This window comes from Oncorhynchus masou, chromosome 33 (assembly GCF_036934945.1).
Source record: "Oncorhynchus masou masou isolate Uvic2021 chromosome 33, UVic_Omas_1.1, whole genome shotgun sequence".
Lineage (NCBI taxonomy): Eukaryota > Metazoa > Chordata > Actinopteri > Salmoniformes > Salmonidae > Oncorhynchus > Oncorhynchus masou.
This window is the reverse complement of record NC_088244.1, coordinates 25,910,467-25,938,466: the sequence shown is the minus strand read 5'-3', so window position 1 is coordinate 25,938,466 and position 28,000 is coordinate 25,910,467. Positions and strand designations below refer to the sequence as shown.

At 41.7% G+C, this 28,000-nt stretch overlaps 1 protein-coding gene and 1 pseudogene across 1 annotated transcript; both read left to right on the top strand.

The window, feature by feature from the left end:
- Window positions 1–130: 130 nt before the first annotated feature.
- LOC135527449 (DENN domain-containing protein 2C-like) lies at window positions 131–20,419 on the top strand (annotated as a pseudogene).
- A 4,566-nt stretch (window positions 20,420–24,985) lies between these two features.
- Window positions 24,986–27,746, top strand: LOC135528135 (pre-mRNA-splicing factor SPF27). The gene is made up of 7 exons (XM_064956988.1): window positions 24,986–25,364; window positions 25,887–25,979; window positions 26,145–26,215; window positions 26,367–26,528; window positions 26,772–26,822; window positions 26,992–27,072; window positions 27,168–27,746. Exons 1-7 carry the CDS (start codon window positions 25,272–25,274, stop codon window positions 27,292–27,294), a joined length of 678 nt encoding a protein of 225 aa, XP_064813060.1. The 5' UTR covers window positions 24,986–25,271; the 3' UTR covers window positions 27,295–27,746.
- Window positions 27,747–28,000: the final 254 nt, after the last annotated feature.

Below are 28,000 nucleotides of genomic sequence, written 5' to 3'. Positions count from 1 at the left end.
ATTGGTGGACGGTAGTTGGAAGAAAACAATTTTTTGGTCTAAAATAAGACATTTTGGTGATACAGTAGTTAGCTATAGCTAGCTTTAGTGGCTAATCAGCTAACTAGGACTAGTGTGTGGCTAACCAGCTCGCTCGCGAACTAGCGACTGAAATGGAACACCCGATTTGGAAGGCATCGTGATTTGCTTCTGTGAGAAACAATTGTAATGAGTCAACTAAGACGGAAAATATAGGTAATACTGATGTCGAAAACTAAACCTAGGGAACAGGTCTAATTTGCTACTTACAGTACTTGATTTGCTATTTAAGAAGTTGGGTTTGCTGCAAGCGGACCTCGAAAGCAACACACTGGTAACGTTAATATATTTTCCTACGATTCAGTGGATTAAAAATCAAGCAAAATATTAACTGTCAGAGATTAGGCGTTTTGCTTGGTGTCCCCATTATCTGGTCTCATGTTTAATTTGCTGATGAGCTGCTACTAATGATCAGTAACGTATTGCGGATCCTTTGTCACAATCAATTAATAAAAAAATAGTGCTGGTGTTATTGAAAGAAAGTCCTTAGAATTATCTTAATTTCCGCTAATTCACCAACAAACCATGCACGGTGTGATCGATATATTTTCGTTAAATTAATCTATGTAATTAAATATCCTGGTTAGGATCATTTTAATAGGATGTAAACAGCACAACTCCTCTCTTCATGAATTTACAAATAAATTATGGCAGGCCTGAGATCAGAGAGGTATACTACAAAGCAAGATCAATGAGTTAGCTATCCCAAGGCCGGTAGATAGCGATATTGAGTCGTTTCATTTTACTGTAGAAACACATTATATGCAGCCGGCAATACATTCTTATCCCTAGTGGACCAGTTAGTACCTAAAACATTAAACGTTCAGGCTGCATAGGCTTCAATTTCCTCATAAACTTTATTTAATGGGGATAAGAAAAATAAAACGGGGGAAAATATTCATACTTTCCATATGAAACACCATTTCCAGCACCATGCTAGTGGCTAAATGTTAATTCCGGATGGTATACATCGCCTTCAGCCAATCTGGTTGAAATTATCAGATCAAGGGTGCTTTTTCTTTTACACCTGCTGGTTGTAGCTAGATACTGTAACGACCCCAGGGTTTATAAGCACGGAAATCGACGCACGAGCCGGACCTCAGGCTAGAAGGTCAAGGGTTCGAGACCTGCTCCCTGCCTGTATCATTACAATACGTTTTGAGCAAAGATTATGGATATACTGACAAGATACTTGTCTCTCCGCCCCAAAAATGGGAGTCTTTGTCCACAAAGCGGCACGGCGTGCTGTCGAGCTCCCGCCTATCCTTTGGATTGGTGGATACATCTCATTATTGTAATCCTTTTTTGAATATTTGATGATGTGGTCGAAGTCAACGCCTGTATTCAATGGATAGTGAAAATATGTTACTACCCTCAGAATGGGGACCTGAGAGCAGTAGGATAGTAATCTGAACTGCGGTGGAAAAGTGACACTGTTTTAATAATGAAGCCAGCTCAGAACTCCCTTGATTCCTAAACCAACACAAAAGTTAGAGTATTAGAGTACCCTCTTGTGTCCTGGTTGTAATTGCATCTACTACTGCATAATAAATGCCTGACATCAAAAATAAAAAAAGTATCCCCTTTACTTTTAGTTCAAACTCAAAGATTTTCAACCAGTCACACTCTTCCCCTCTTTAAATTGTTTCTCCTGACATTACTCATTGTCTGTAACTGAGTGGGTTCTGTATAGGTTTTCTGTATAGGTTTCGGATGTTCGGTCTCCACAACTGGTAGGCTGGCTGTCCAAGTGTGCCATAGGTTAGTATGCCCCTTGGTCTTTGGATCTGTTGGGATCTTCTGACATCCATCCCTTCCTATACGCACTGCTGATCTGAATCAGTGAGGTCATTCATACATGTGGAACCATTCAAATCAAACCAAAGTTTACTTGTCACGTGCGCCGAATACAACAGGTATTACAGTATTACAACCTTACGGTGAAATGCTTACTTACAGGCTCTAACCAATAGGGCAAAAAGGTGTTAGGTGAACAATAGGTAAGTAAAGAAATAAAACAACAGTAAAAAGCCAGGCTATATACAGTAGCGAGGCTATAAAAGTAGCGAGGCTACATACAGACACCGGTTAGTCATGCTGATTGAGGTAGTATCTACATGTAGAAATGGTTAAAGTGACTATGCATATATGATGAACAGAGAGTAGCAGTAGTGTAAAAGGGGTTGGCGGGTGGCGGGACACAATGTAGATAGCCCGGTTAGCCAATGTGCAGGAGCACTGGTTGGTTGGCCCAATTGAGGTAGTATGTACATGAATGTATAGTTAAAGTGACTATGCATATATGATAAACAGTGAGTAGCAGCAGCGTAAAAAGTGGGGTTGGAGGAGGCACACAATGCAAATAGTCCGGGTAGCCATTTGATTACCTGTTCAGGAGTCTTATGGCTTGGGGATAAAAACTGTTGAGAAGCCTTTTTGTCCTATACTTAGCACTCCGGTACCGCTTGCTATGCGGTAGTAGAGAGAACAGTCTGTGGCTGTTAGGTCCTGGATGGCAGGCAGCTTAGCCCCAGTGATGTACTGGGCCGTACGCACTACCCTCTGTAGTGCCTTGTGGTCAGAGGCGAGCAATTGCCGTACCAGGCAGTGATGCAACCATTCAGGATGCTCTCGATGTTGCAGCTGTAGAACCTTTGAGGATCTCAGGACCCATGCCATTTCGTTTCCTGAGGGGGAATAGTCTTTGTCGTGCCCTCTTCACGACTGTCTTAGTGTGTTTGGACCATTCTAGTTTGTTGTTGATGTGGACACCATGTAACTTGAAGCTCTCAACCTGCTCCACTACAGCCCCATGAAATGAAAATGGGGGCGTACTCCGTCCTCCTTTTCCTGTAGTCCACAATCATCTCCTTAGTCTTGGTTATGTTGAGGGATAGGTTGTTATTCTGGCACCACCAGTCCAGGTCTCTGTCCTCCCTATAGGCTGTCTCGTTGTTGTCGGTGCTCAGGCCTACCACTGTTGTGTCGTCTGCAAACTTAATGATGGTGTTGGAGTCGTGCCTGGCCATGCAGTCGTGGGTGAACAGGGAGTACAGGAGGGGACTGAGCATGCACCCCTGTGGAGCTCCAGTGTTGAGGATCAGCGTGGCAGAATGTCTTTTTGTCTCATTGTCTTGAGTTTTGGGAGCATCATATCTCCTTTCCACATGATCTTCTCTCCCTTTGGCATTGACCCCATCCTCATTGTTTGGTTCTTCTAGGATCTCTGATTCTTGCTCCATGTTCTCATACTGACTACCATCTGTATCCTGAAAACGGGGATGAAACACATTGTCTGAGGTCTTGGGTGCTTGCAACTGGATTAACTCCTTGGGACCAGATGGCTTCCTCCTCATCAGTCTGCTGAAGTTTCATCCCCATCTCCTCCACATTCTGTGTTTGACGTCCTCCCTTCCAAGGTCTCATGTGCCACAGGTAGGTCATTCATTAACGTCAACATATTGCGATGGAGCACTCTGATGCCCTTGGCACCATTCTCCTTTTCCACCTTGTAGACTGGTCCTTCCCAATCTTCTCTACCACCCTGCCTCCCAGTAGGCCTGCAATTTGCCCGGTCCTCCTCTCTCTGACATATTCTTCACCAAGATTCTGTCTCCAGGTTGGAGGGCCACTGCCTTTGCACCATGGTCGTAGTGTCTTGTGCTTTTAGCCGAAGACTTTTGACTGTTTTCAGATGCAACTCAGTAAGCTTCCTACATTTTGGTGGCCCAGTTCTGAGCATAGACTGGGTGTGACACCTGTTCATCAGTCTGATTGAGGCCAAACAACCGGTCAATGGGCAGTCGAGGTGGCTGGCCAAAGAGAAGGAAGTGTGGTGACAAGCCTGTTGCTTCGTTACGAGTGCAGTTGTTTGCATGTACGATATGAGGTAAGTGGTCTTTCCATTGTGATTAATTTTCTTCAGGAAGAGTGCGAAGCATCTGTAGCAGCGTACGATGAATCTTTTCCACTAGGTTTCCCTGAGGAGGATCTAGCGTTGTGCGGGAGTGGCCGGCCCCTGCCAGCTCCTGAAGTCTTCCAAAGAGTTTGTTTTCAAATTCCCAGCCTTGATCGTGGTGGCGCCTCTTGAGGATATCCGGTTTTCTCTGCTGCTGTCTTTGCAGACTTGTTGCGGGTGGCGTAGGTCTGTGTAAACCTTGTGAAATTATCGACTGATACTAAGATGTATTCATACCCCCACTCCCCTCCCACACACACACACACACGTAGAACAGTATTTTGAGACCAACTCAAAGGGAGCAATTGATGTGAGCTTGCCCATTGGAGCTTTCCGTGGCACATTTGGTATTTTTTGCTTGATGCAACGACATTTCATTGTGACATAGTCCTCAACTTCTTGTTGAATAAATGGCCAATAAAATTGCTCTCTCGCCAGGTGAGTAACCTTATCTGCACTCACATGCCCCATGTTATTATGTAGTTGTTTCAACACAGTGGCCTTGAATGTTCCTCAACGTGATGTTCTTGTGTTCTTGTGATGACTAACCAACCTTTCTGTCAAGGATTCCATTCTTTGACTGCAGTTTGGTACACTCATGCAGCAAGCGTTTGGCTCTCACACACAGTTGCCTTTTCTCTGTGTCTATTGGTTGTCACCTCTTTAACATAGCCATCTCGAGGCAACTCCAATATAAAATGTTTTTTCTGAAATTTGCCGGGATGTCACATGTCCTACTTATGAGGAACACTTGTAACAACTAAAGCAGTACAAAACTTATATTCGATCAAATAAACCTCATGTAGAAAAAAAGCCATTAATTGACCTCCATACAATTTTTTATTTTAATATGTAACCTTTATTTAACTAATTCTTATTTACAATGACGGCCTACCCCGGCCAAACCCAGACGACGCTGGGCCAATTGTTCACAGCCCTATGGGACTCCCAATCACAGCCGGATGTGATGCAGCCTGGACTCAAACCGAAGCCTATGCATCCTGAGTGGATAATGTATTGCCGGCTGCGTAAAATGCATTTGGATGGTAAGATAAACAACTCAATATTGCCATCTGTCGGCTTTTGTTCCCTAAGTTAGCCAGCTAACTTGCCTAAGTGTTCTGAAACAACTTTTTTGTTGTTGAAATATAATCATTAAATGGGCATGGTCTCATTGACTCAACAACCAAAAACACATCTAAGTTTAGCTTTCTTAATGAACCAGAAAAGCAATAGTAGTTTCTAGTGGTTCATCAAAGTTAGCTGGCTAACCCATTGATCCTGCTCTGTAGTATACCCCTCTGTCCAGTGTGAGACGGAAAATAGATTCCACATAACCTAATTGAAGCTTCATTTACTGTTTAAGAGAAACCACTCCTTACCCTTTCTCTGGTACCCCACTTAGGGCAAGTTCAGTCATGCAGCAACTCTTGGAGAGGGCGGTTTAGCTGTGGTTGTTTTGAAGGTGCAATTAGGTTTTATCTTGGTAGGTTTGGGTCTTGATGATCCCTGTTTGGATTCTACTGGGGTGACACTACAAGTTCAAAGGTACCCTGGAATGACAACCTGACCATCCTTCATGACTGTTAAAATTCTAATTATAGCTGGTAAACAATTCTGAAACCAAAGCTTCTAACTGGATGCAAGTCTCCTAACCATAATTATGGACAGTCGGTTGATGCTTTCTTCCTTAGTCTCAGGAAATGCAGGATAGGCCTTCCTGTATATAACACACAGTTTTCAGTGTAGGATGTCCTGGCTGTGAGAGTACACTACATACATTAGATTTATGTCAAACCAAACAAAAGGCATAATTTGCGGAGCCTGAATGACGACTCTATCTGGTCAAATTGATTCACTAGCCTCCTCCTAGCTGGCTCTGCTGGAATGCAGCACATAATTATTATTATCATGAGCAGCACTGTGGAATTTCACCATGTCTCCCTTTTCTAAATGCTTTGTGTTTTCTAAATGTGCAACGTGTCCAAGAACTTTGCTTCCAGCAAACAGTACGGTAACTAAATTGGAAAGGAATCTGCCCGGAACAGGAGTCTGAATATATTTAGGGAAGATTTCACATAGGGACTTGTGCCTCACAATACAACGAGGGGGCTGTGCAAGATCATGAATATGAGTATTGCATGCCAAACTGTTCAGTTGTAGTTTTAGCACAAGCTAAACCCAATATGGAGCAATTCACTGTAAAGGACTCAAAATGTCAATGTTTCAATTGTCTGTTCCTATCAAATAGGAATAGCAATATATAACACATTTTACAGTAATACAACATTACTGTGGTTGTGATATGGATTAACCGGAATCCTCAATAATTTATCTTAATTGTTTGTCACGGGCCCTTTTAAGAGTAAATTAAGAGTAAATTAGATCAAATCAAAGTAGATCAAATGTTAATGGGACAGCTGTGGTTACTGAGTGACAACCACCTCCCGGGGGGGGGGGCTCCAAGACTGACTGACACCCCTCTGGCTGCTAAAAGCTCCAGCGCCTTGTTCCTGTCGTTGCCTTCTTTTCTCCTCCGGGTTTTATTTTTGGATACTGACCTTGACAGGAGCCTATCCTTTCCTGCTTCCTCCAGCCAAACACATCCTGTACACCTTCCACTACATCAGGAGTGTGCTGTTGAAATAGTGTTGTCCTTCTCACTAGATTGTACATTTTCTTTGACAGGTTTCTCTTTGCTTTCTCTTCGGAGTGTTTTAACTTGTTTTGAAGCGTTAACGGATAAGTAACTTGTGTCCTTTGCTTTGCAGGTCTTTCTTTAAGAGGAAAGGAGGGAAAAGAGCAGACTGTTTAAAGGAAGAGTGGTTTAAAAAGAAAAGGATAGAACACAGACCCCCGTAAAACTCATTGCCTTCCATAGACTACTGTGGCTAAACCAATTGCAGGACAGACTCACTGTGTTTAACAGTGTCTGTCTGTACACCTGAAGGGCCTTCATGCCTACATCAACCATGCAGTGAGGGTGAGCTGGCAGTGTGCCCCCTCTCTCCATGCTGGCTTTGGGCCGAGAGCAGGGGAGAGGAGAGGTGAGAGGTGGACGGAAAGTTGGATCCCCTTCAGAATCACTCCTGTTTCAGTAAGACTTCAACTGCAATACCAGAGTCCAAACCATTTATAGAACCTTTGCACTCTCTTACAACAGACACTACAAACATTTTCCAATTAGATAGGATGATCCTCAACAATGGTGAACTGAATGTGAGTGGTGTGTTGAAAGTTAAGTTGACCAAACACCTACCTCTGTCAGTGGATGACCATGGAGAGAGCCTGCCCCCAGGGAATTTCTATACCTCAAGGGGCTTCTGGCGGAGGCTGGAATGAGACGAGTTGTTCTGGGAGAAGGGAAGAAATACCTCAGCAGAGCCTCAGAGTCATCTATCTCCCTCACCTTTGACCATGTCCAGCTGAACACCTGACCAGAGACAACAACATATGTGTCTCCCCATTGTGTGTCCCCGACCCTGGACCATGGCACAGAGACAGAACCCTCTCACCCCAAAGGTAGTAATGACAGCTGTTACAGGAAATGTGAAACAATTAGTATACTATATATATATATATTTTTAAACATGCTTTAATCTTTCATTAACACCTTGTCTCCTGTGTCGCAGCTTCCTCCCAAGCCTCTCACGTTGAGGCTGGAGAGGAAGGACTCACTGGCAGCAACATAATCCTCACCTACAGAAGCCCCCCTAGACCTGCCTTACCCAAGCGACCCACAACCATCCATAAAACACACAGACTGCCTCAAGTAAACACACACAAGCATTTCATAAGCGTTTTCTACAAAGTGGAAATTGTATTTCTTCAAACTACTATGGCGGTTGTATGTAATTTTGACTCTGAGTGGGAAAAGCATGCTATTAGGTGGATTGGTCTGTTTGCATGACTACACATAAAGAAGCCAAGCTAGTGTTGTAGGCCTACACTCCGTTGTCAATTTGGAGATGTCTGAGCTTCCTGTGTGCTTGGCTCTGGATCTAGGTCACTCATTCTACTACTCAAGTTGAAACTTGACTGATGGCCCTATCCAATCCAAACCAAACCAGTGCCCATTAGAAAACAACGTTTTTCAGTGCCACAAGGAAGTCCGCTTAAATCACATTTATTTGATTGGCCACAATTTCATTACTAGTTTAAGTGGCCAGACATGATTTTTATTTGTATCAGATCAATATATCTGTGTGTGTGTGTGTGTGTGTGTGTGTGTGTGTGTGTGTGTGTGTGTGTGTGTGTGTGTGTGTGTGTGTGTGTGTGTGTGTGTGTGTGTGTGTGTGTGTGTGTGTGTGTGTGTGTGTGTGTGTGTGTGTGTGTGTGTGGTTTCCGTGATGCAGTATGTCAACAAGATTCATGTGATCTTCGACACCAAGCGAGGGAAGAAGAGAGTGAAGAGCCAGGGAGGTTCAGCGCGTGGTATGACAATTATTACCCTTCAACTTGTCTAGAAGATGTAGTTAAACTACTCACTGTAAAGACCCGTAGTTTTGAGATACATTACATCACTGTTACAAATACAGTACAAAGACACTGTCAGTCTCCTATGATGTCTCTTTCTTTCATCCCTTTATTACACTCCTGTCTCGCTTTTTCTCTAAGTCTATGTATCTCGCATGCACACACTCACTCTCTCTCTCTCGCTCTCAGAACTGAGGAGACCAGTGGAACTGAAAGTGACCCAGAGGACAACACTAAAGGTACTACTATAGCATTGACCTGCTACTTGTCAAATTGTCATTCATATTTAAAGTGAAATTTCACTCCCAAATAAATGTTTGGCAGACATTTTGAGAATGTTGAGTTCAGTCAATGTCCCACGCCATCTACACTTATAGATCCATCCATTTTCCATTCACATTTGATCACATTCTATTATCATTTAATCAAAGAGAGTTCCCAACCAGATTCACTTATTAGTTATTTTGAAAAATGTTCACTGTCTTCACCAGGAGGGTCCAGGCGCTCGGTCTATGTCCAGTCCACGCTGAAGCGGAGGCCAGTCTACCGCTCCCTGGAGAGGGACCTGATCCAGCTCCAGCAACAGCAGCTCTTTCAGTTCTTTGTGGTGGTGTCACTCCGGAAGAGTTCCCCGGGAAACACCTACACCCCTGAGATCACGCAACAGTTTCCCAACAAGGTTATTGTCAATTGAAACCAATTAAAGCCAACCTCTTTCAGATGGGGGCAACAGAGCGAGGCGGATAGACCCACTTACACATTTTTGTATAGGGGAAATACTGCTTGATGTACCATGGATGGGCTCAGCTCAAAGGAAACCCCAGAATGTTTTGTTTTTTTAGTTACCATTGTACTATTGTTTCTGTTTTGCTGGCCGGGGAGTAAAATTAGACGCTCTGTATCTTTATCCTTTCTTAACCGCTATAGTTTGAGAAGTCTTCCCGTCACTCCCGTGAAGCCGACGACCGGCTGAAGGCCATTCCATGTTCTGCTTCCCAGACTCTCAGGACTGGCGGCCTTCTGGACACCTGCACAGGTAAGCTTCTGTCACATTCACATTATGGTCACAGTATGTAGCAGTGGTATAAGGGTATTCATGCAATATAAATATGCATACAACCACTTAATATGAGCATTGGAACAGGTAAAACATGTCAAAAGTAGCTACGTTTTTGTAATAATTACTGTGCTAAAATGAAGTTATTATATGATGATATAAGAATTAAGTCCAAGACATGTCCAATGAAAGGGAGATTATCTAGTGATTCAGACAAAGAGGAACATGATTGCAGTTCATATGCCATGCTTCTCCCCCAAGGGAGACTGCACGAGACACTGCTTAACTCTATCACATTGTGCATCCCTGTCCTATTGTCTATGCTTTTATCCGTCTTTGTAGTGAAACCTTCTCTTTTGTCTTGACGGGAGAGGATGGCAGCCGGTGCTTTTGTTACTGTCGTAAGATCCTGGTGAGTGTGTGTGAATGAGTCATTACGTTGTGCGTGAGGACTAGGCAGTACAGTGCTTACGCAACATCTCTAAGGGATAAACTACAGTCATAGGCCGTAAAACCTCTGAATCAGTGACCCAGACTCAACATAATTTCCTATTTGTCCATGTGTTAAATCCATGACTGTACATTTAATGTTAGATCTGTGTGTTTTAAATGTATTGCGCTGTTGTTTATTTTTACTATTTTATGGTCTGGACTGAGTGTTTGTTTACCCCTGTAATGCCAGCGTTGATACAGCGTTGCAATAACATTGTTTTAAAAAATAAAATAAAAATTATAGCCTTTTCATGCTGATTTCTGTGTTTATTTGTGCCTTTTAGCCAACAGGAAAGGGGAAAAGACTGCCTGAGCCACATGACGGCACTCTTGGAGTTTGCCAGAATGCACCTAAAGACTCTCGGAACATGAGAAATAAGATTCTCTGTTCTGATGAAACCAGGATTGAACTCTTTGGCCTGAATGCCAAGCGTCACGTCTGGAGGAAACCTGGCACAATCCCTATGGTGAAGCATGGTGGTGGTAGCATCGTGCTGTGGGGAGGTTTTTCAGCGGCAGGGACTGGAAGACTAGTCAGGATCAAGGGAAAGATGAACAGAGCAAAGTACACTGAGTCAGAACGGTACAATTGAAAACCACAACTGTCATGAGTGTCTGTCTGTAATGTGTGAGTTATGATCAATTAAAAATAATAATATATTTACAGTGCCTTGCGAAAGTATTCGGCCCCCTTGAACTTTGCGACCTTTTGCCACATTTCAGGCTTCAAACATAAAGATATAAAACTGTATTTTTTTGTGAAGAATCAACAAGTGGGACACAATCATGAAGTGGAACGACATTTATTGGATATTTCAAACTTTTTTAACAAATCAAAAACTGAAAAATTGGGCGTGCAAAATTATTCAGCCCCCTTAAGTTAATACTTTGTAGCGCCACCTTTTTCTGCGATTACAGCTGTAAGTCGCTTGGGGTATGTCTCTATCAGTTTTGCACATCGAGAGACTGAAATTTTTTCCCATTCCTCCTTGCAAAACAGCTTGAGCTCAGTGAGGTTGGATGGAGAGCATTTGTGAACAGCAGTTTTCAGTTCTTTCCACAGATTCTCGATTGGATTCAGGTCTGGACTTTGACTTGGCCATTCTAACACCTGGATATGTTTATTTTTTAACCATTCCATTGTAGATTTTGCTTTATGTTTTGGATCATTGTCTTGTTGGAAGACAAATCTCCGTCCCAGTCTCAGGTCTTTTGCAGACTCCATCAGGTTTTCTTCCAGAATGGTCCTGTATTTGGCTCCATCCATCTTCCCATCAATTTTAACCATCTTCCCTGTCCCTGCTGAAGAAAAGCAGGCCCAAACCATGATGCTGCCACCACCATGTTTGACAGTGGGTATGGTGTGGTCAGGGTGATGAGCTGTGTTGCTTTTACGCCAAACATAACGTTTTGCATTGTTGCCAAAAAGTTCAATTTTGGTTTCATCTGACCAGAGCACCTTCTTCCACATGTTTGGTGTGTCTCCCAGGTGGCTTGTGGCAAACTTTAAATGACACTTTTTATGGATATCTTTAAGAAATGGCTTTCTTCTTGCCACTCTTCCATAAAGGCCAGATTTGTGCAATATACGACTGATTGTTGTCCTATGGACAGAGTCTCCCACCTCAGCTGTAGATCTCTGCAGTTCATCCAGAGTGATCATGGGCCTCTTGGCTGCATCTCTGATCAGTCTTCTCCTTGTATGAGCTGAAAGTTTAGAGGGACGGCCAGGTCTTGGTAGATTTGCAGTGGTCTGATACTCCTTCCATTTCAATATTATCGCTTGCACAGTGCTCCTTGGGATGTTTAACATTTACATTACATTTAAGTCATTTAGCAGACGCTCTTATCCAGAGCGACTTACAAATTGGTGAATTCACCTTCTGACATCCAGTGGAACAGCCACTTTACAATAGTGCATCTAAATCATTAAGGGGGGGGGTGAGAAGGATTACTTATCCTATCCTAGGTATTCCTTGAAGAGGTGGGGTTTCAGGTGTCTCCGGAAGGTGGTGATTGACTCCGCTGTCCTGGCGTCGTGAGGGAGTTTGTTCCACCATTGGGGGGCCAGAGCAGCGAACAGTTTTGACTGGGCTGAGCGGGAAGCATGGGAAATCTTTTTGTATCCAAATCCGGCTTTAAACTTCTTCACAACAGTATCTCGGACCTGCCTGGTGTGTTCCTTGTTCTTCATGATGCTCTCTGCACTTTTAACGGACCTCTGAGACTATCACAGTGCAGGTGCATTTATACAGAGACTTGATTACACACAGGTGGATTGTATTTATCATCATTAGTCATTTAGGTCAACATTGGATCATTCAGAGATCCTCACTGAACTTCTGGAGAGAGTTTGCTGCACTGAAAGTAAAGGGGCTGAATAATTTTGCACGCCCAATTTTTCATTTTTTCATTTGTTAAAAAAGTTTGAAATATCCAATAAATGTCGTTCCACTTCATGATTGTGTCCCACTTGTTGTTGATTCTTCACAAAAAAATACAGTTTTATATCTTTACGTTTGAAGCCTGAAATGTGGCAATAGGTCGCAAAGTTCAAGGGGGCCAAATACTTTCGCAAGGCACTGTACTTATATCTGCCTGTCTCCTCCCTATGTCACATGACAGTTAAATCAAAAACCTGCTCCAGAGCACTCAGGACCTCAGACTGGGGTGAAGATCTTCCAACAGGACAACAACAGTAAGACAACGCAGGAGTGGCTTCAGGACAGCCAAGACAATGTAGGAGTGGCTTCGGGACAAGTCTCTGAGTGGCCCAGCCAGAGCCCGGACTTGAACCTGATCGAACATCTCTGGAGAGACCTGACATAGCTTGAGAGGATCTGCAGAGAAGAATGGGAGAAACTCCCTAAATACAGGTGTGCCAAGCTTGTAGTGTCAAGAAGACTCGAGGCTGTAATTGCTGCCAACAGTGCTTCAACAAAGTACTGCGTAAAGGGTCTGAATACTTGTAGTTATGGAGTTATATACTGTAGGCTTGTCACGAAAGGCAACATTTTACAAACTATACGATACCAGGCCAAGTATCACGGTACCGAGTAGTATTGCGATACTACGGTGTAAAAATAATCTGTGGCCTAGCTCTTTCTAAACGTTCTCCAAAAACCTCCCACTTAAATTCACACTTATATTCAATGTTTTGAATAGAACTTCACACTGTTCAGTGTACAGTTCCAGTCAAAAGTTTGGACACCTACTCATTTCTCTTTATTTTTTAGCAAAGGGAAATGACGGTCCATCATTACTTTAAGACATGAAGGTCAGTCAATCCAGAACATTTGAAGAACTTTGAAGAATTTTTTTTCTTAAAGTGTTGTTGTTAAAAACCATCAAGCACTATGATGAAACTGTCTCATGAGGACCGCCACAGGAAAGGAAGACCCAGATTTACCTCTGCTGCAGAGGATAAGTTCATTAGAGTTAAATGCAACTCAGAAATCGGCAACTAACTGCACCTCCAGATTGCAGCTCAAATAAAGCTCAAGTAACTGACACATCTCAACATCAACTGTTCAGAGGAGACCGCGTGAATCAGGCCTTCATGGTTGAATTGTTGCAAAGAAACCACTACTAAAGGACACTAATAAGAAGCAGAAAATTGCTTGGGCCAAGAAACACGGGCAATGGACATTAGACTGGTGGAAATCTGTCCTTTGGTCTGATGAGTCCAAATGTGAGATTTTTGGTTCCAACCTCCATGTCTGTGAGACGCAGAGTAGGTGAACTGATGATCTCTGCATGTGTGGTACCCACCATGAAGCATGGAGGAGGAGCTGTGATGGTGTGGGGGTGCCTTGCTGGTGACACTGTCAGTGATTTGTTTAGAATTCAAGGCACACTTATCCAGCATGGCTACCACAGCATTCTTCAGCGATACGCCATCCCATCTGGTTTGCGCTTAGTGGTACAATCATTTGTTTTTCAACAGGACAATGACCCAAAACACACCTCCAGGCAGTGCAAGGGCCATTTGACCAAGAATGAGAGTGATGGAGTGCTGCATCAGCTTATTAAAGAGCAGCGATCCTATCGAGCAGTGTGCGGATTTCTTATTTTTTCTCATCTTGTTCAACTGTTACCGTGCACCTGCAGAGGAGATGGCTCAGATGTTCGAGTGAATTTTGAAAACGTTAGGCACCAAACAGAATTGAAGGAACACCATAACATTTTTTGGGGGGGATATAGTTTACTCACATTAGGCCTGAATGAATCCTACCTTTTAAAGCACATCTCATGAGTAGTACAGTTTTCCTTTCTTCCTGTGCCAATCAAATTAGCCTAAACCTACTGTCATGTTACCAGGTTGTTAGCTGTTGTTAGGTAACATGACTGAAAACGTTGTTTGTTATCAAACCAATAATTAGCGACCCTGGATTAGTTTCAAACGGCCTGTGACATGGTTTGTGAAATTATATAAAATGCGTGTGAATCCCAATAGAAAGAAAAAGGCATGTCCGGTAATATGGGTCATAAAATAAATAAATAAATAAATATATATATATATATATATATATATATATATATATATATATATATATATATGGTTAAGGCTCGAGACAAGTTGTTTTCTTTACTGTAAAGCGGCAATCAATTATGTCACAAAGCAGTGCTCCATTTTCCCTCTGACACTGAGAGGCTGCATGACAGTGACCTTGCCTAGTCTACTTAGAGTGGTCTGTGCTCTTGGTTATAACAGGCGACAAAATTATACAATGTGTCAACATTGCTCGCTTTGCGCACTGCTCCAATGTTACAAATGTAACAACTGAAGACTCGTCTGGGTGCTAAATTATATATATTTTTTAAATGACGGCGGAATAGACGCGCATGAAGAGTGAACGGAGAGAAGCAGGTGAGGAACTGATAGGGGATGCGGCTGGATGATTACAGCTGCCACACGTGATATGCACATGAAAGTTAAGTGGATATTATTGGACCTGCACATACAACAGACTAGTGGTTGCTTCAGTTCAAACATTTTAGAAAAAATCAGTAGTATCATATGAAACTGTACTACGGTATTCTAAAATGTTGGTATCATAACGTTTTTGTACCGTAATATTACAGTGGTAACGGTATACCATGCAACACTAATATACTGTGTGTGTGTTTTCAGATCTTGGAGGAGGCAGAGAGGCGCAGGGAGAACTGTCCAGCCCTAGTGTCTCCCTTCTTGCGTAGCGTCATGGAGGCTCCTTTTCCCGCCTCTGGACGCACCATCACACCCAGGAGCTTCCTCCCAGGCTCAGGAAATGAGGTAACACAATCACACCACTAAGAGAACCTCTAGGACTCCATGTAAAGAGTAACAACAGGGGAAGATGGGGGAAAAGTCTGTCCTCTCCTCCGTGACCCAGAAACTGCAAAGTTGTCGCCGTATGTAGGAGAGTGTCAATTAATTAATAGGCGAACAGAGGAGTGTCTTCCTCTTCTCGATAGCCTCCTCCCGCCGAGGAAGCACAAGTGTATTCTCCCGGCGGCTAGCCTGTAAATATTTCAAAATCCGCAACACCCTCTTTGAATCAGCTGTTTTCGTGAAGGAGAAAAGCATGTACACATTTGAAAACGATACACTACTTGTCCTTTTACATATTAAATGTTTTGCACAACTAGCAACATTTTTACTACTTTACACATTTATTTCGGGATTCAACCCCTGCAAACCAAATGTGCATGATGACGTGCTAGTGGAGGAGAGTCCCATTTCATACAAGCACATTTGTTTCCTCACCTCCTCGATTACATTTGACCTTTTTCAAAAGTAGGCAAGGATTCAAGCAAAACAAATTAAACAATCTCCCAGGGAGTTCGGAGAAGTAACAAGAGGAAGTGACAACGTTTAGTTAAGTTCCTACCTCTTTATAGCAGACACTATGTCAACAACATCTGCAATCATGTGCAATGTCTGCCCAGCAATCAACTATTGTTGTAAGAGTTGTATTTGGTCAAATAACTGAGCAATAGCCAATCTGTGTGTTTGTTTGTTTGGGTGTGTACTTGTGTGATCAGGTGCTGATGCTGTGCCGGCCGGTAGACTCAAGGCTGGAGCATGTGGACTTTGAGAGCCTGCTGCAGTGCCTGAGCGTTGGGAGACTCCTACAGGTATTTGCCTCTCTGCTACTGGGGAGGAGGGTCATCTTCATTGCTGACAAACTCCGGTAAGGAGTTTCCTCTGTCGTCTCGGGAGACAGTAGGAGGGCAGGAACAGCAAAGCACTGGTCCAGGGTGGAATGTATTGTTGCTCACCTTGCTCAGTGTAAAAGTACATAGTATTATACAGACTCCATATATATATTACATTTTTAACCTTTATTTAACTAGGCAAGTCAGTTAAGAACAAATTCTTATTTTCAATGACAGCCTAGGAACAGTGGGTTAACTGGGGCAGAACGACAGATTTGTACCTTGTCAGTTTGGGGGTTTGAACTTGCAACCTTCTGGTTACTAGTCCAACGCTCTAACCACTAGGCTACCCTACCTTGACATGTGTTGTCTGTAAAGTGGGTGCCTCTTCTCAGGAGTTGATAATCTCTTCATCCCTCTCTCTTCTCTTCAGTGTGTTGTCTCGTTGTGGCCATGCCGTGCTGGCGCTGCTCTACCCGTTCACCTGGCAGCATACATTTGTGCCTGTGCTGCCTGCTAGCATATGCTAGACATCAGCTGCTCTCCCACTCCCTTCCTCATGGGGGCGCTGGCGCCCTGCCTGCCCAAACGTCTGGAGCTGCCCATAGAGGAGGTCAGTGACAAAGGTCACCGTCTGATTCCCAGTGGCTAGTCACTAGATGGCCATGCTACAAAGGAAAACATTTTTTATTTTGTCAGAATTGATGATCAAGTACCCGACTGACTAGTTCTTTGATATAGGGTTAGGGTTACTTAGAATTCTGTTGCGCACAGTTGTTTACCAGACTTAAAGGTAGACTCTGCGATATGATGTAGATGCAGAAAGTAAACCGCATAGGGGGTCAATTTTCACAACAACTAAGAGAGGTTAAGCGCAAGGTTCAACTTCTCCGCTGTTTTGGTCCTGTGGCTACCACACTGTTTCAGCGTGATTGTTGGCGAACCATTGCACATGTGCAGATACTGTGGGTGACCTGTGTGAGAGCGAATTGTTGCATGTCGCTCATCTCAATATCTGTGGTGCTATTCGTGGCAATGTCATTTCGCTGAGTACCTTTTTAATAAAGTATTTTACTGCCACCTAATGGTAGTTCTATGAATGTCTTTACAGTAGGACTTACAAACTGCAGTATCAATCTGCAAACACTTACCAACAGTTAATGGTAGAAAGTCTCCGATGTCTAATTCAAAGCTCAATACATTTGACCTGCGTTCATTTTGTCATTGATAATTTAAAGGTTCTGTCTCTGTTTTGCATTCTAGGTGCTTATTGTGGATTTATGTACAGACATTTGTCAAACAGGTGTGTATTTAATTGCAACTCATGAAAGATAGGTGTGGTTCCAAAACACAACTGAATAGGGTATGAGGAACACTTTGTCTGTGCATGTCTGCGTTCCAAGTGACAGTGTTGAATATTAATGCAACTTGATGATTTCACACATACCAGAGCTTGACTTTATTTTTTGGGCTGTAATCCAAGTTCATATAGTGAGACTATTTAATAGTAGTAGCTATGGAGTTTCGCTTCTTTCTTACTCAGAGATCCTATTGGGCTGCTGATATTGGTGGCTAGTTTCGACAACAACCATTTTTATTGCATAGGCCAGGAATATTCAACGTTGATGGGGGTGGAGGCCACAAAAAAATTGGAACTCATCATGAGGTGCTGCAGTGGCACGCGGGTCTGCAAACCCACATATGCAGTCAGAGTGAAAGTACATAGTGTAGTCTTAGTGAATGGTATTATACAGGCCCTAGCCTTTTGGGGGCCCTTGTTAGACTGACTTACCCAATCTAAAAAAAATGTTTTTGCTGACATAGGTTAATTGTGTGACTGTCAGTGACTGACATAACAAGATAAAAACAGCTGATGCACAACCAAATTTCTATTTTGAACCTTGTACATTCTACTATTCTAACTCAACAGTAATTTGAGACACTGACTGACACCAATACCCCCGTCCCCCCTAACAACAAAATGTATTTTGCAGGTCGCCAGTTGCGCATCCCTGGTATAGGTGAATCACAGTACACGGGTAGCCAGTTGCCTTGTTTCACATCAGTAGTAGGCCATCTCTTGCATGATGTGAGTTTCCCTGGGCTGTCCTGTTAACTACTTCTTGTTTCCAAGCTTGGTGATGAGGACTGTATCTTGCCCAGTAAGCTTCATGCTGCACTGCTGGAGATCCTGGAGGAGAGAGAGCAGATACTGAGGCAAGATGAAGGAGATTGCACAGGAGGTTTGCACAGCTACCTATTACTACATATTCATCTTGAAAAGGGCCTCGCAGCCAAAACATTGAAGAAACAATGTCTCCTTTCAGTCCCCTTGTCTCTCTGTCCATGTGTTGGATATAGGGTAATTGTATAGAAAGCCAATTCTTGAAGCATTCTTCACTCGCATCTTCATTTTAACACCATCTACATTATTAGTGACTGTCCCCCGCCCTATCTGTCCATCAGGTAGCGTAGCCTAGGGCGGCAGGCCAGTAACCAAAAGGGCTAGTTCGAATACCCAAGCTGTCAAGAAGAAACATCTGTAGACGTGTTCTTGAGCAAGGCACTTAACTTTAATTTGCTCCAGGGGCGCCGTACTACTATGGTTGCCCCAGTAAAACAACACATTTCACTGCACCTATCAGGTGTGTGTGTGTGTGTGTGTGTGTGTGAGAATGTTGCTTCCAATGTAATTGACTGCATCATTTCCAATCCCCCATATTTTTTTGGTAAATATATATCCCATACACGCATATATATATATATACACACATACCTATATAGACACATACTTTAAAAAAAGAATATACCTTTATTATTATTCCCAGCAAACCCTACCGCCAATCCCCCAATTGAAGTAAACTAATAAACACTTCTGCTTCTACCTTCAATCCATACATCTTATACACATTCTACAGTCACATGTCTACTTTACAATAGTTCTATAGGTAAATAATTTTGTCCATTTTATTTTCAGGGATGAAATTCCTACCGAAGAAGTGACAATGTCAGTGGTCTGGTTGAAAATGCTTCTGTTGGAGAAGATGAGGATCTTCCGCGTGATTGGCCAAGACGTGTGCAAATGTCACGGATATAGATATGTACTTGAATCGATCAGAACATAACGGTGTTTGGCACATAGGCCCACAGTCTTAGAAATAGGGTTCGGGTTGAGACAGGACCATACTCTTCGTATTGCCCTAAAAGCACTCCATGGCAGAAGGAAGTGTGACTGTAATTGGAGGAAAACTGGAAATGTGCATTTATGTGCAAACACATTTCGATGAAGACTTGACATGGCAGAAGAAAGGCAGGAGCAACACCATGTACAGTGCCTTGCAAAAGTATTCGGCCCCCTTGAACTTTGCGACCTTTTGCCACATTTCAGGCTTCAAACATAAAGATATAAAACTGTATTTTTTTGTGAAGAATCAACAACAAGTGGGACACAATCATGAAGTGGAATGACATTTATTGGATATTTCAAACTTTTTTAACAAATCAAAAACTGAAAAATTGGGCGTGCAAAATTATTCAGCCCCCTTAAGTTAATACTTTGTATCGCCACCTTTTGCTGCGATTACAGCTGTAAGTCGCTTGGGGTATATCTATCAGTTTTGCACATCGAGAGACTGAAATTGTTTCCCATTCCTCCTTGCAAAACAGCTCGAGCTCAATGAGGTTGGATGGAGAGCATTTGTGAACAGCAGTTTTCAGTTCTTTACACAGATTCGATTGGATTCAGGTCTGGACTTTGACTTGGCCATTCTAACACCTGGATATGTTTATTTTTGAACCAGTCGATTGTATATTTTGCTTTATGTTTTGGATCATTGTCTTGTTGGAAAACAAATCTCCGTCCCAGTAATGTTTTGCATTGTTGCCAAAAAGTTCAATTTGTTTCATCTGACCAGAGCACCTTCTTCCACATGTTTGGTGTGTCTGCCAGGTGGCTTGTGGCAAACTTTAAACGACACTTTTTATGGATATCTTTAAGAAATGGCTTTCTTCTTGCCACTCTTCCATAAAGGCCAGATTTGTGCAATATACGACTGATTGTTGTCCTATGGACAGAGTCTCCCACCTCAGCTGTAGATCTCTGCAGTTCATCCAGAGTGATCATGGGCCTCTTGGCTGCATCTCTGATCAGTCTTCTCCTTGTATGAGCTGAAAGTTTAGAGGGACGGCCAGGTCTTGGTAGATTTGCAGTGGTCTGATACTCCTTCCATTTCAATATTATCGCTTGCACAGTGCTCCTTGGGATGTTTAAAGCTTGGGAAATCTTTTTGTATCCAAATCCGGCTTTAAACTTCTTCACAACAGTATCTCGGACCTGCCTGGTGTGTTCCTTGTTCTTCATGATGCTCTCTGCGCTTTTAACGGACCTCTGAGACTATCACAGTGCAGGTGCATTTATACGGAGACTTGATTACACACAGGTGGATTGTATTTATCATCATTAGTCATTTAGGTCAACATTGGATCATTCAGAGATCCTCACTGAACTTCTGGAGAGAGTTTGCTGCACTGAAAGTAAAGGGGCTGAATAATTTTGCACGCCCAATTTTTCCGTTTTTGATTTGTTAAAAAAGTTTGAAATATCCAATAAATGTCGTTCCACTTCATGATTGTGTCCCACTTGTTGTTGATTCTTCACAAAAAAATACAGTTTTATATCTTTATGTTTGAAGCCTGAAATGTGGCAATAGGTCGCAAAGTTCAAGGGGGCCGAATACTTTCGCAAGGCACTGTACTTGTGAAATTTACACAACATTTCAGCTACAAAACTAACCCGTGCCTATTTCTGTTTTTGCTGTTAATTTTTTAAATATTTGGTTTTAATCAAGTGTTTTGAGTGTTTGCTCTCAGTATTATGGACATAGTTATTTTTACATGTATTTTTGAACTTGTCTAGTTGGAGAAAAATAAGGTAGGCTACTCTTTTTACCCTTCAGCTCTCTGTTACAAAACAATGTAAGAATAATTGTGTTGTGTGCATGATTGTAACTTTAAATATGACATCAGTTTTTAAACTGAGGTTAATGTATGTTTTCCCTGACATTTTGATGTCCTTGACAATTGTTCCAAGTAATGTTTGGATCATTAAGATAATACATTATATTGACATTTCTAACAGATTTTGAATAGCTCAATTCTGTATAGCTCATTCTGTAACAAAATATTTTGTTTACAATGTTTAGCTACTCTTATGCATTGTTCGCATTGTGAACTTAATGTGACATTGTATGAACCTGTTTGAATACCTTAGCAATTTGATATGACAGATGAAAGTGCTTCACAAAGTTTGATAAAAACATGTTCCCATGTGGGTTTAGAAAGCCATAAACAGAGAACCAGAAACTAGTCACACCTCATTCCTATTGACTGAAGTACTTTTGAACTATTGTACTGTGTGTGTGTGTGTGTGTGTGTGTGTGTGTGTGTGTGTGTGTGTGTGTGTGTGTGTGTGTGTGTGTGTGTGTGTGTGTGTGTGTGTGTGTGTGTATGTATATATATATATATATATATATATATATATATATATACACACACACACACACACACACACACACACACACAGTTGAAGTCAGAGGTTTACATACACCTTAGCCAAATACATTTAAACTCCGTTTTTTTTTCACAATTACTGATATTTAATCCTAGTAATAATTCCCTGTTTTAGGTCAGTTACGATCACCACTTTATTTAAAAAATGTGAAATGTCAGAGTAACAGTAGAGTGAATGATTTATTTCAGCTTTTATTTATTTCATTACATTCCCAGTGGGTCAGAAGTTTACATACACTTAATTAGTATTTGGTGGCATTGCCTTTAAATTGTTTAACTTGGGTCAAATGTTTCAGGTAGCCTTACACAAGCTTCCCACAATAAGTTGGGTGAATTTTGGCCCGTTCCTCCTGACAGAGCTGGTGTAACGGAGTCAGGTTTGTAGACTTTGCTCGCACACGATTTTTCACTTCTGCCCATACATTTTCTATAGGATTGAGGTCAGGACTTTGTGATGGCCACTCCAATACCTTGACCTTAATTTTCCTACCTCATGAAGCCATCTATTTTGTGAAGTGCAACAGTCCCTCCTGCAGCAAAGCACCCCCACAACATGATGCTACCAACCCCATGTTTCGTGTTTGGGATGGTATTTTTCGGGTTGCAGGCCTCCCCCTTTTTCCTCCAAACATAACGATGGTCATTATGGCCAAACAGTTCTATTTTTGTATTATCAGACCAGAGAACATTTATCCAAAAGTACCATCTTTGTCCCCATGTGCAGTCGCAAACCGTATCCTGGCTTTTTTATTGCGGTTTTGGAGCAGTGGCTTCTTCCTTGCTGAGCGGCCTTTCAGGTTATGTGGATATAGGACTCCTTTTCCTGTGGATATAGATACTTTTGTACCTGTTTCCTCCAGCATCTTCACAAGGGTCTTTGCTGTTGTTCTGGGATTGATTTGCACTTTTCGCACCAAAGTACGTTCATCTCTAGGAGACAGAACACATCTCCTTCCTGAGTGGTTTGACGCCTGCGTGGTCCCATAGTGTTTCTACTTGCGTACTATTGTTTGTACAGATGAACATGGTACCTTCAGGTATTTGGAAATTGCTCCCAAGGATGAACCAGACTTGTGGAGGTCTACATTTTTTTTCTGAGGTCTTGGCTGATTTCTTTTGATTTTCCCATGATGTCAAGCAATGAGGCACTGAGTGTAAAGGTAGGCCTTGAAATACATCCACAGGTACACCTCCAATAGGCTAATTGACATAATTTGAGTCGATCAGAAGCATCTAAAGCCATGTCATTTTCTGGAATTTTCCAGAAAGCTGTTTGAAGGCACAGTCAACTTAGTGTATGTAAACTTCTGACGCACTGGAATAGTGATTCAGTGAAATAATCTAAACAATTGTTGAAAAAATGATTTTCATGCACAAAATAGATGTCCTAACTGACTTGCCAAAACTATAGTTTGTTAACAAGAAATTTGTGGAGTGGTTGAAAAGCAAATTTTAATGACTTGAACCTAAGTGTATGTAAACTTCCGACTTCAGCTATATATATATACACACACACACATATCTCAGTACAACTCAAAAGTTTAGATACACCTACTCATTCAAGGGTTTTTCTTTAGTTTTGCTATTTTCTACATTGTAGAATAATCATGTAGTAACCAAAGTGTTCAACAAATCTAAATATATTTGAGATTCTTCAAAGTAACCACCTCCTTGCCTGACAGCTTTGCACACTTTTGGCTTTCTCTCAACCAGTTTCATGAGGAATGGTTTTCCAACAGTCTTGAAAGAGTTCCCACATATGTTGAGCACTTGTTGGCTGTTTTTCCTTCACTCTGTGGTCCAACTCATCCCAAACCATCTCAATTGAGTTGACGTCGGGTGATTGTGGAGGCCAGGTCATCTGATGCAGCACTCCATTACTCTCTTTGGTCAAATAGCTCTTACACAGCCTGGAAATGTGTTTTAGGTCATTGTCCTGTTGAAAAACAAATGATAGTCCCAGTAAGTGCAAACCAGATGGGATGGCATATCGCTGCTGAATACTGTGGTATCCATGCTGGTTAAGTGTGCCTTGAATTCGAAACAAATCACTGGCAGTGTCACCAGAAAAGCAGCACCACACCATCACACCTCCTCCTACATGCTCCATGGTGGGAACCACACATGCAGAGATCATCAGTTTACCTACTCTGCGTCTCACAAAGACACTGAGGTTGGAACCAAAAATCTCACATTTGGACTCATCAAACCAAAGGACAGATTTCTACCGGTCTAATGTCCATTTTTCGTGTTTCTTGGTCTAAGCAAGTCTCTTCTCCTCATTGGTGTCCTTTAGTAGTGGTCTCCACTACTGTCACCAACAACATATTTTTATATTTTATTTCCTAATGGCATGCTATTTTTGTGTTAATTAGTCCTAATGACCTGAACCAGGGTTTCCCAAACTCTGCACATTTTGGTTTTTGGCATAGCAGTACACAGTTGATTTCAAGTAAACATCATTTTTTTTTGTCATTTGAATCAGCATTGTACTGTTTGGGCAAAAACCAAAACGTGCACCTCTTGCGGTCCTGAGGACCGAATTTGGGAAATGCTGACCTAAATAAACTATTACATAATAAACACTTACTTCAGAATGTAAATTAGATATTAGATGTTGCATATGAAAAACTAATTTAGATAAAGAACTACTCCAGGGCGTAGGGAGCGCTGTAAAACCAAAGGCCACCATCAAACGCCAATGGAAAATATGTTCAGCCTCCCGGAAGACAGCAGGAGCGAGTGGCCACAGATAGAACAATGAGACAGATATTTCACCGAATATATAAATATGATTCAAACTTTTGGCGTTTCCACTCATTACCAAATGTAGAACGTGATTGAATTTGGCCGGCATTGTGCAAAATTTCTCATCGATGAAACATTTGATCTCGATACAGTTTTCTGTTCCCAAAACTAGAATATGTTATGAACAGAGTGGACTAAGTTTAGTAGACTTTACCTTTGCAAAAGTTTTTAAAAATCGTTATTTAAAAGGAGTGCAAAGGATAATTTAGTTATTGCACACGCGCACTTCAGAGGTGTCCTTCCCTAACGGAAATATGCATATATATAGGCTAGAACGCGCCAATAGGATCTTGCAAGCTCGTGTTAAGCTCGGCCCACATCATTGCTTGTTCTCCCCTCTATGACAAATGTGTTCCCATTGAAAACGGCTGACTGTGGTCTATCTTGATTTAGTTATAAAAATCTTCGGGCCGGCCACGTTGTTAGGATTCCACAAATTAGCACAGCCACAAAGTTAAAATTGGCTGTATCGTAAAAAAAATCATGAAAACGAACATTTGCTTTTTGATCATAATTTAAGGTTGGGGTTGATGTTGGCAGAGGGGTTAGGTTTGAAAAGATAAGACACATTATATAAATCGCGGGGTTTATGACTTTGTGGCTGTGGTAACTAGTGACGACCGCGTTGTTTTGCTGCTAAAACAACTAGCTAGTTAGCGGTGCTAGCTAATAAACAAACAAACTGAACTGAATATGTCTGGAACTTCATCAGTAGCTGGTGAAGTATTTGTAGACGCCCTGCCGTATTTTGACCAGGGTTATGATGCAGCTGGCGTCAGAGAGGCGGTAAGTATCTGCTCTATAGGCATAGTTATCAGTTGCTGACTAACGTTCGCTAGTCTAGCTATAGTTAGCAGGCAGGCAAGTAACTGACATAGTTAGTGCAATCAGGGATCCTTAGAACGTCCCTTACCTAACCTTAATCATTTCACATGTCAACTTTATTGGGATGGCAACAATGAATGTACTGCTGGTGTACCATAACACTATCGGTGTGATCAAAGCGTAAGAGCGTCTACTAAGTGACTAAAATTTCAACGTAAAATGGGGTGACGTCCCAGGAACCTATGATAGACATGAGTAAGCCATGGAAGCAAAGTAACGTTATCAGGCTACTGTCAATAAAAAAATATTATTTTGCTAATCTGGTCATGTTAGAATCATGCCTCAACCAACCGCCATCATCGGCTAACGTACAATAACATACAGTAGCTAGCTAGCTAGCCAGGTCACCCCTCAGAGGTACGAGTCTAGCTAGTTACTGTAGTACTATGCTGTCTGTTCATATTTATTCATTTCCATACACAGGCTGCAGCCTTGGTAGAAGAGGAGACTCGCAGATACAGACCTACAAAGAACTATCTCAGTTATATACCCACACCTGATTTCACTACCTTTGAAGTAAGTATCACTTACACGTTCCACATTCTATTAAAACAAAAAGCCATAAATGAATATGCACATAATGTCATGCTGTAATATGCTTATGGATTTTGACTGTCAACTGTGATGGTCTACAATTACATTATGTGAAGCAAATACTAATGCTTATATATCACCCATCAGACTGAAATCATGAGGAATGAGTTTGAGAGGCTAGCAGCCCGGCAGCCTCTGGAACTTCTCAGCATGAAGAGGTCAACCCAGTCTACTCTTTTGCACATAGCAAAAAAAGTCCTGTTAAAAAATATTGCTAACATTCAATCACACATTCAGTTTGAAAGTGATGCATTTAAACCCTCGTTGTCCTGAGTGTTTACCCAACTGTTTTATTTTTCACCTGTGCAGATATGAGCTTCCTGCTCCATCGTCAGGGCAGAAGAATGACATCACTGCATGGCAGGATTGTGTGAACAACTCCATGGCTCAGTTGGAGCATCAGGCAGTGCGCATTGAGAACCTGGAACTCATGGCACACTATGGCACCAACGCATGGAAGGTCTACAATGAGTGAGTCAGTGGCTTCTGCCTGTGCACAGTAGAGCTCTTCATTTATCTTAAAGTCCAGGAAAGAGTCACAGAGGAAAACCAAACTGATTTGACTTAACAAATGGGGCTCGATTAGTGATTTAAATCAGACAGGAAAGAATATTCTTGTTTTTTTTTAACACATGCTTGTCCTGAGGAGTAATGTATAGGTTCACAGGAACTTTTTGACATTGCCTTAATATTGGTCATTATTTCACTCTACAGTAACCTGGCCTTTATGATTGAATTGGCTCAAAAGGAACTACAGAAATGTAGGTGAGTAAATGGTGTGAAAATATTCTGTTACGCTTTACAAGTCATGTATCACATTCATGGTTAGCTTTTTTAGTTGTAGTTTTGGAAAGAGTCTGACATAAACTGTCAACAAGCTTCTGCGTAATGTTTTTTTTAACAGCCTTTTCTGTTTGTGTGTTATTTTTTGCAGAAAGCAGATTCAGGACTTGAACTGGCAACGAAAGAATGATCAGCTTGCAGGCGGGGCCAAGCTGAGAGAGCTGGAGTCAAAGTCAGTTCTGTAAATGTTGTATTTTTCGTTACTGTTCTCTAAATGTGGTATGATTGTCAATGATTTTTTTAAATCCTTGCTATCTCTCATAACAGTTGGGTGTCCCTCGTAAGTAAGAACTATGAGATTGAACGTGCCATCGTCCAGTTGGAGAATGAAGTTGGAAAGCTCAAACAGCAACAGGGTGACGAGAACAAGGAAAATATTCGACAGGACTTCTAGAACTCAAGCCTTGTGCGAGACCCCTTCTACAAAAAATAAAATGTTAAGCTTGCAGCTGAGAACCAACATGAAAAGAAAAGGACTCTCCAAACTTTCAGAAGAACATATTTGCCTTGGCTCCACAGTTTCTTTACATTAGTGTCAGACCGTGACCATTGAAAAACCATGGGCCGTGTAAAGAACTTTTTCATTGTACCTCGAGATCACTGAAGAAGTGAACTCTGGTCAATTTTTTAATGTTTGTCAATTTAAGTAGTTCTAAATAGAGGTAGAGTTAAGCATAACTAATGATGCTGTCTAACAAATTCACATGATTTCTTCAAAAAATAGACAAGCACAAAAACATGCTAGCATGTTTAGAACATTTGTGATACAATAAGTTTTTGTACATGTAATATTTTTATTTTGTATTTTTTTTAAATAGACTTATAATAAAATAATGTTGAAACATGCGTGTTTGTTCATAGATCGGTTATGTCTACTGACGAAAGTACTACCAACAGATGGGCCCTGATTCTTGCCTGTCAGTGAATATTAACCAAATTGAAAATGAGAAGCTATAGAGCCCCACAGTGGAGGTGTCATAATACCAATAAAACCTGGCGGTCAACGGAATTTGTTCCAATTGTAATTTCACCATTTATTTTTTCCCAATAGGGATTTTAGAAACACTTAAAATAAGGGCTGTGTTTCGTGTAGGATTGCC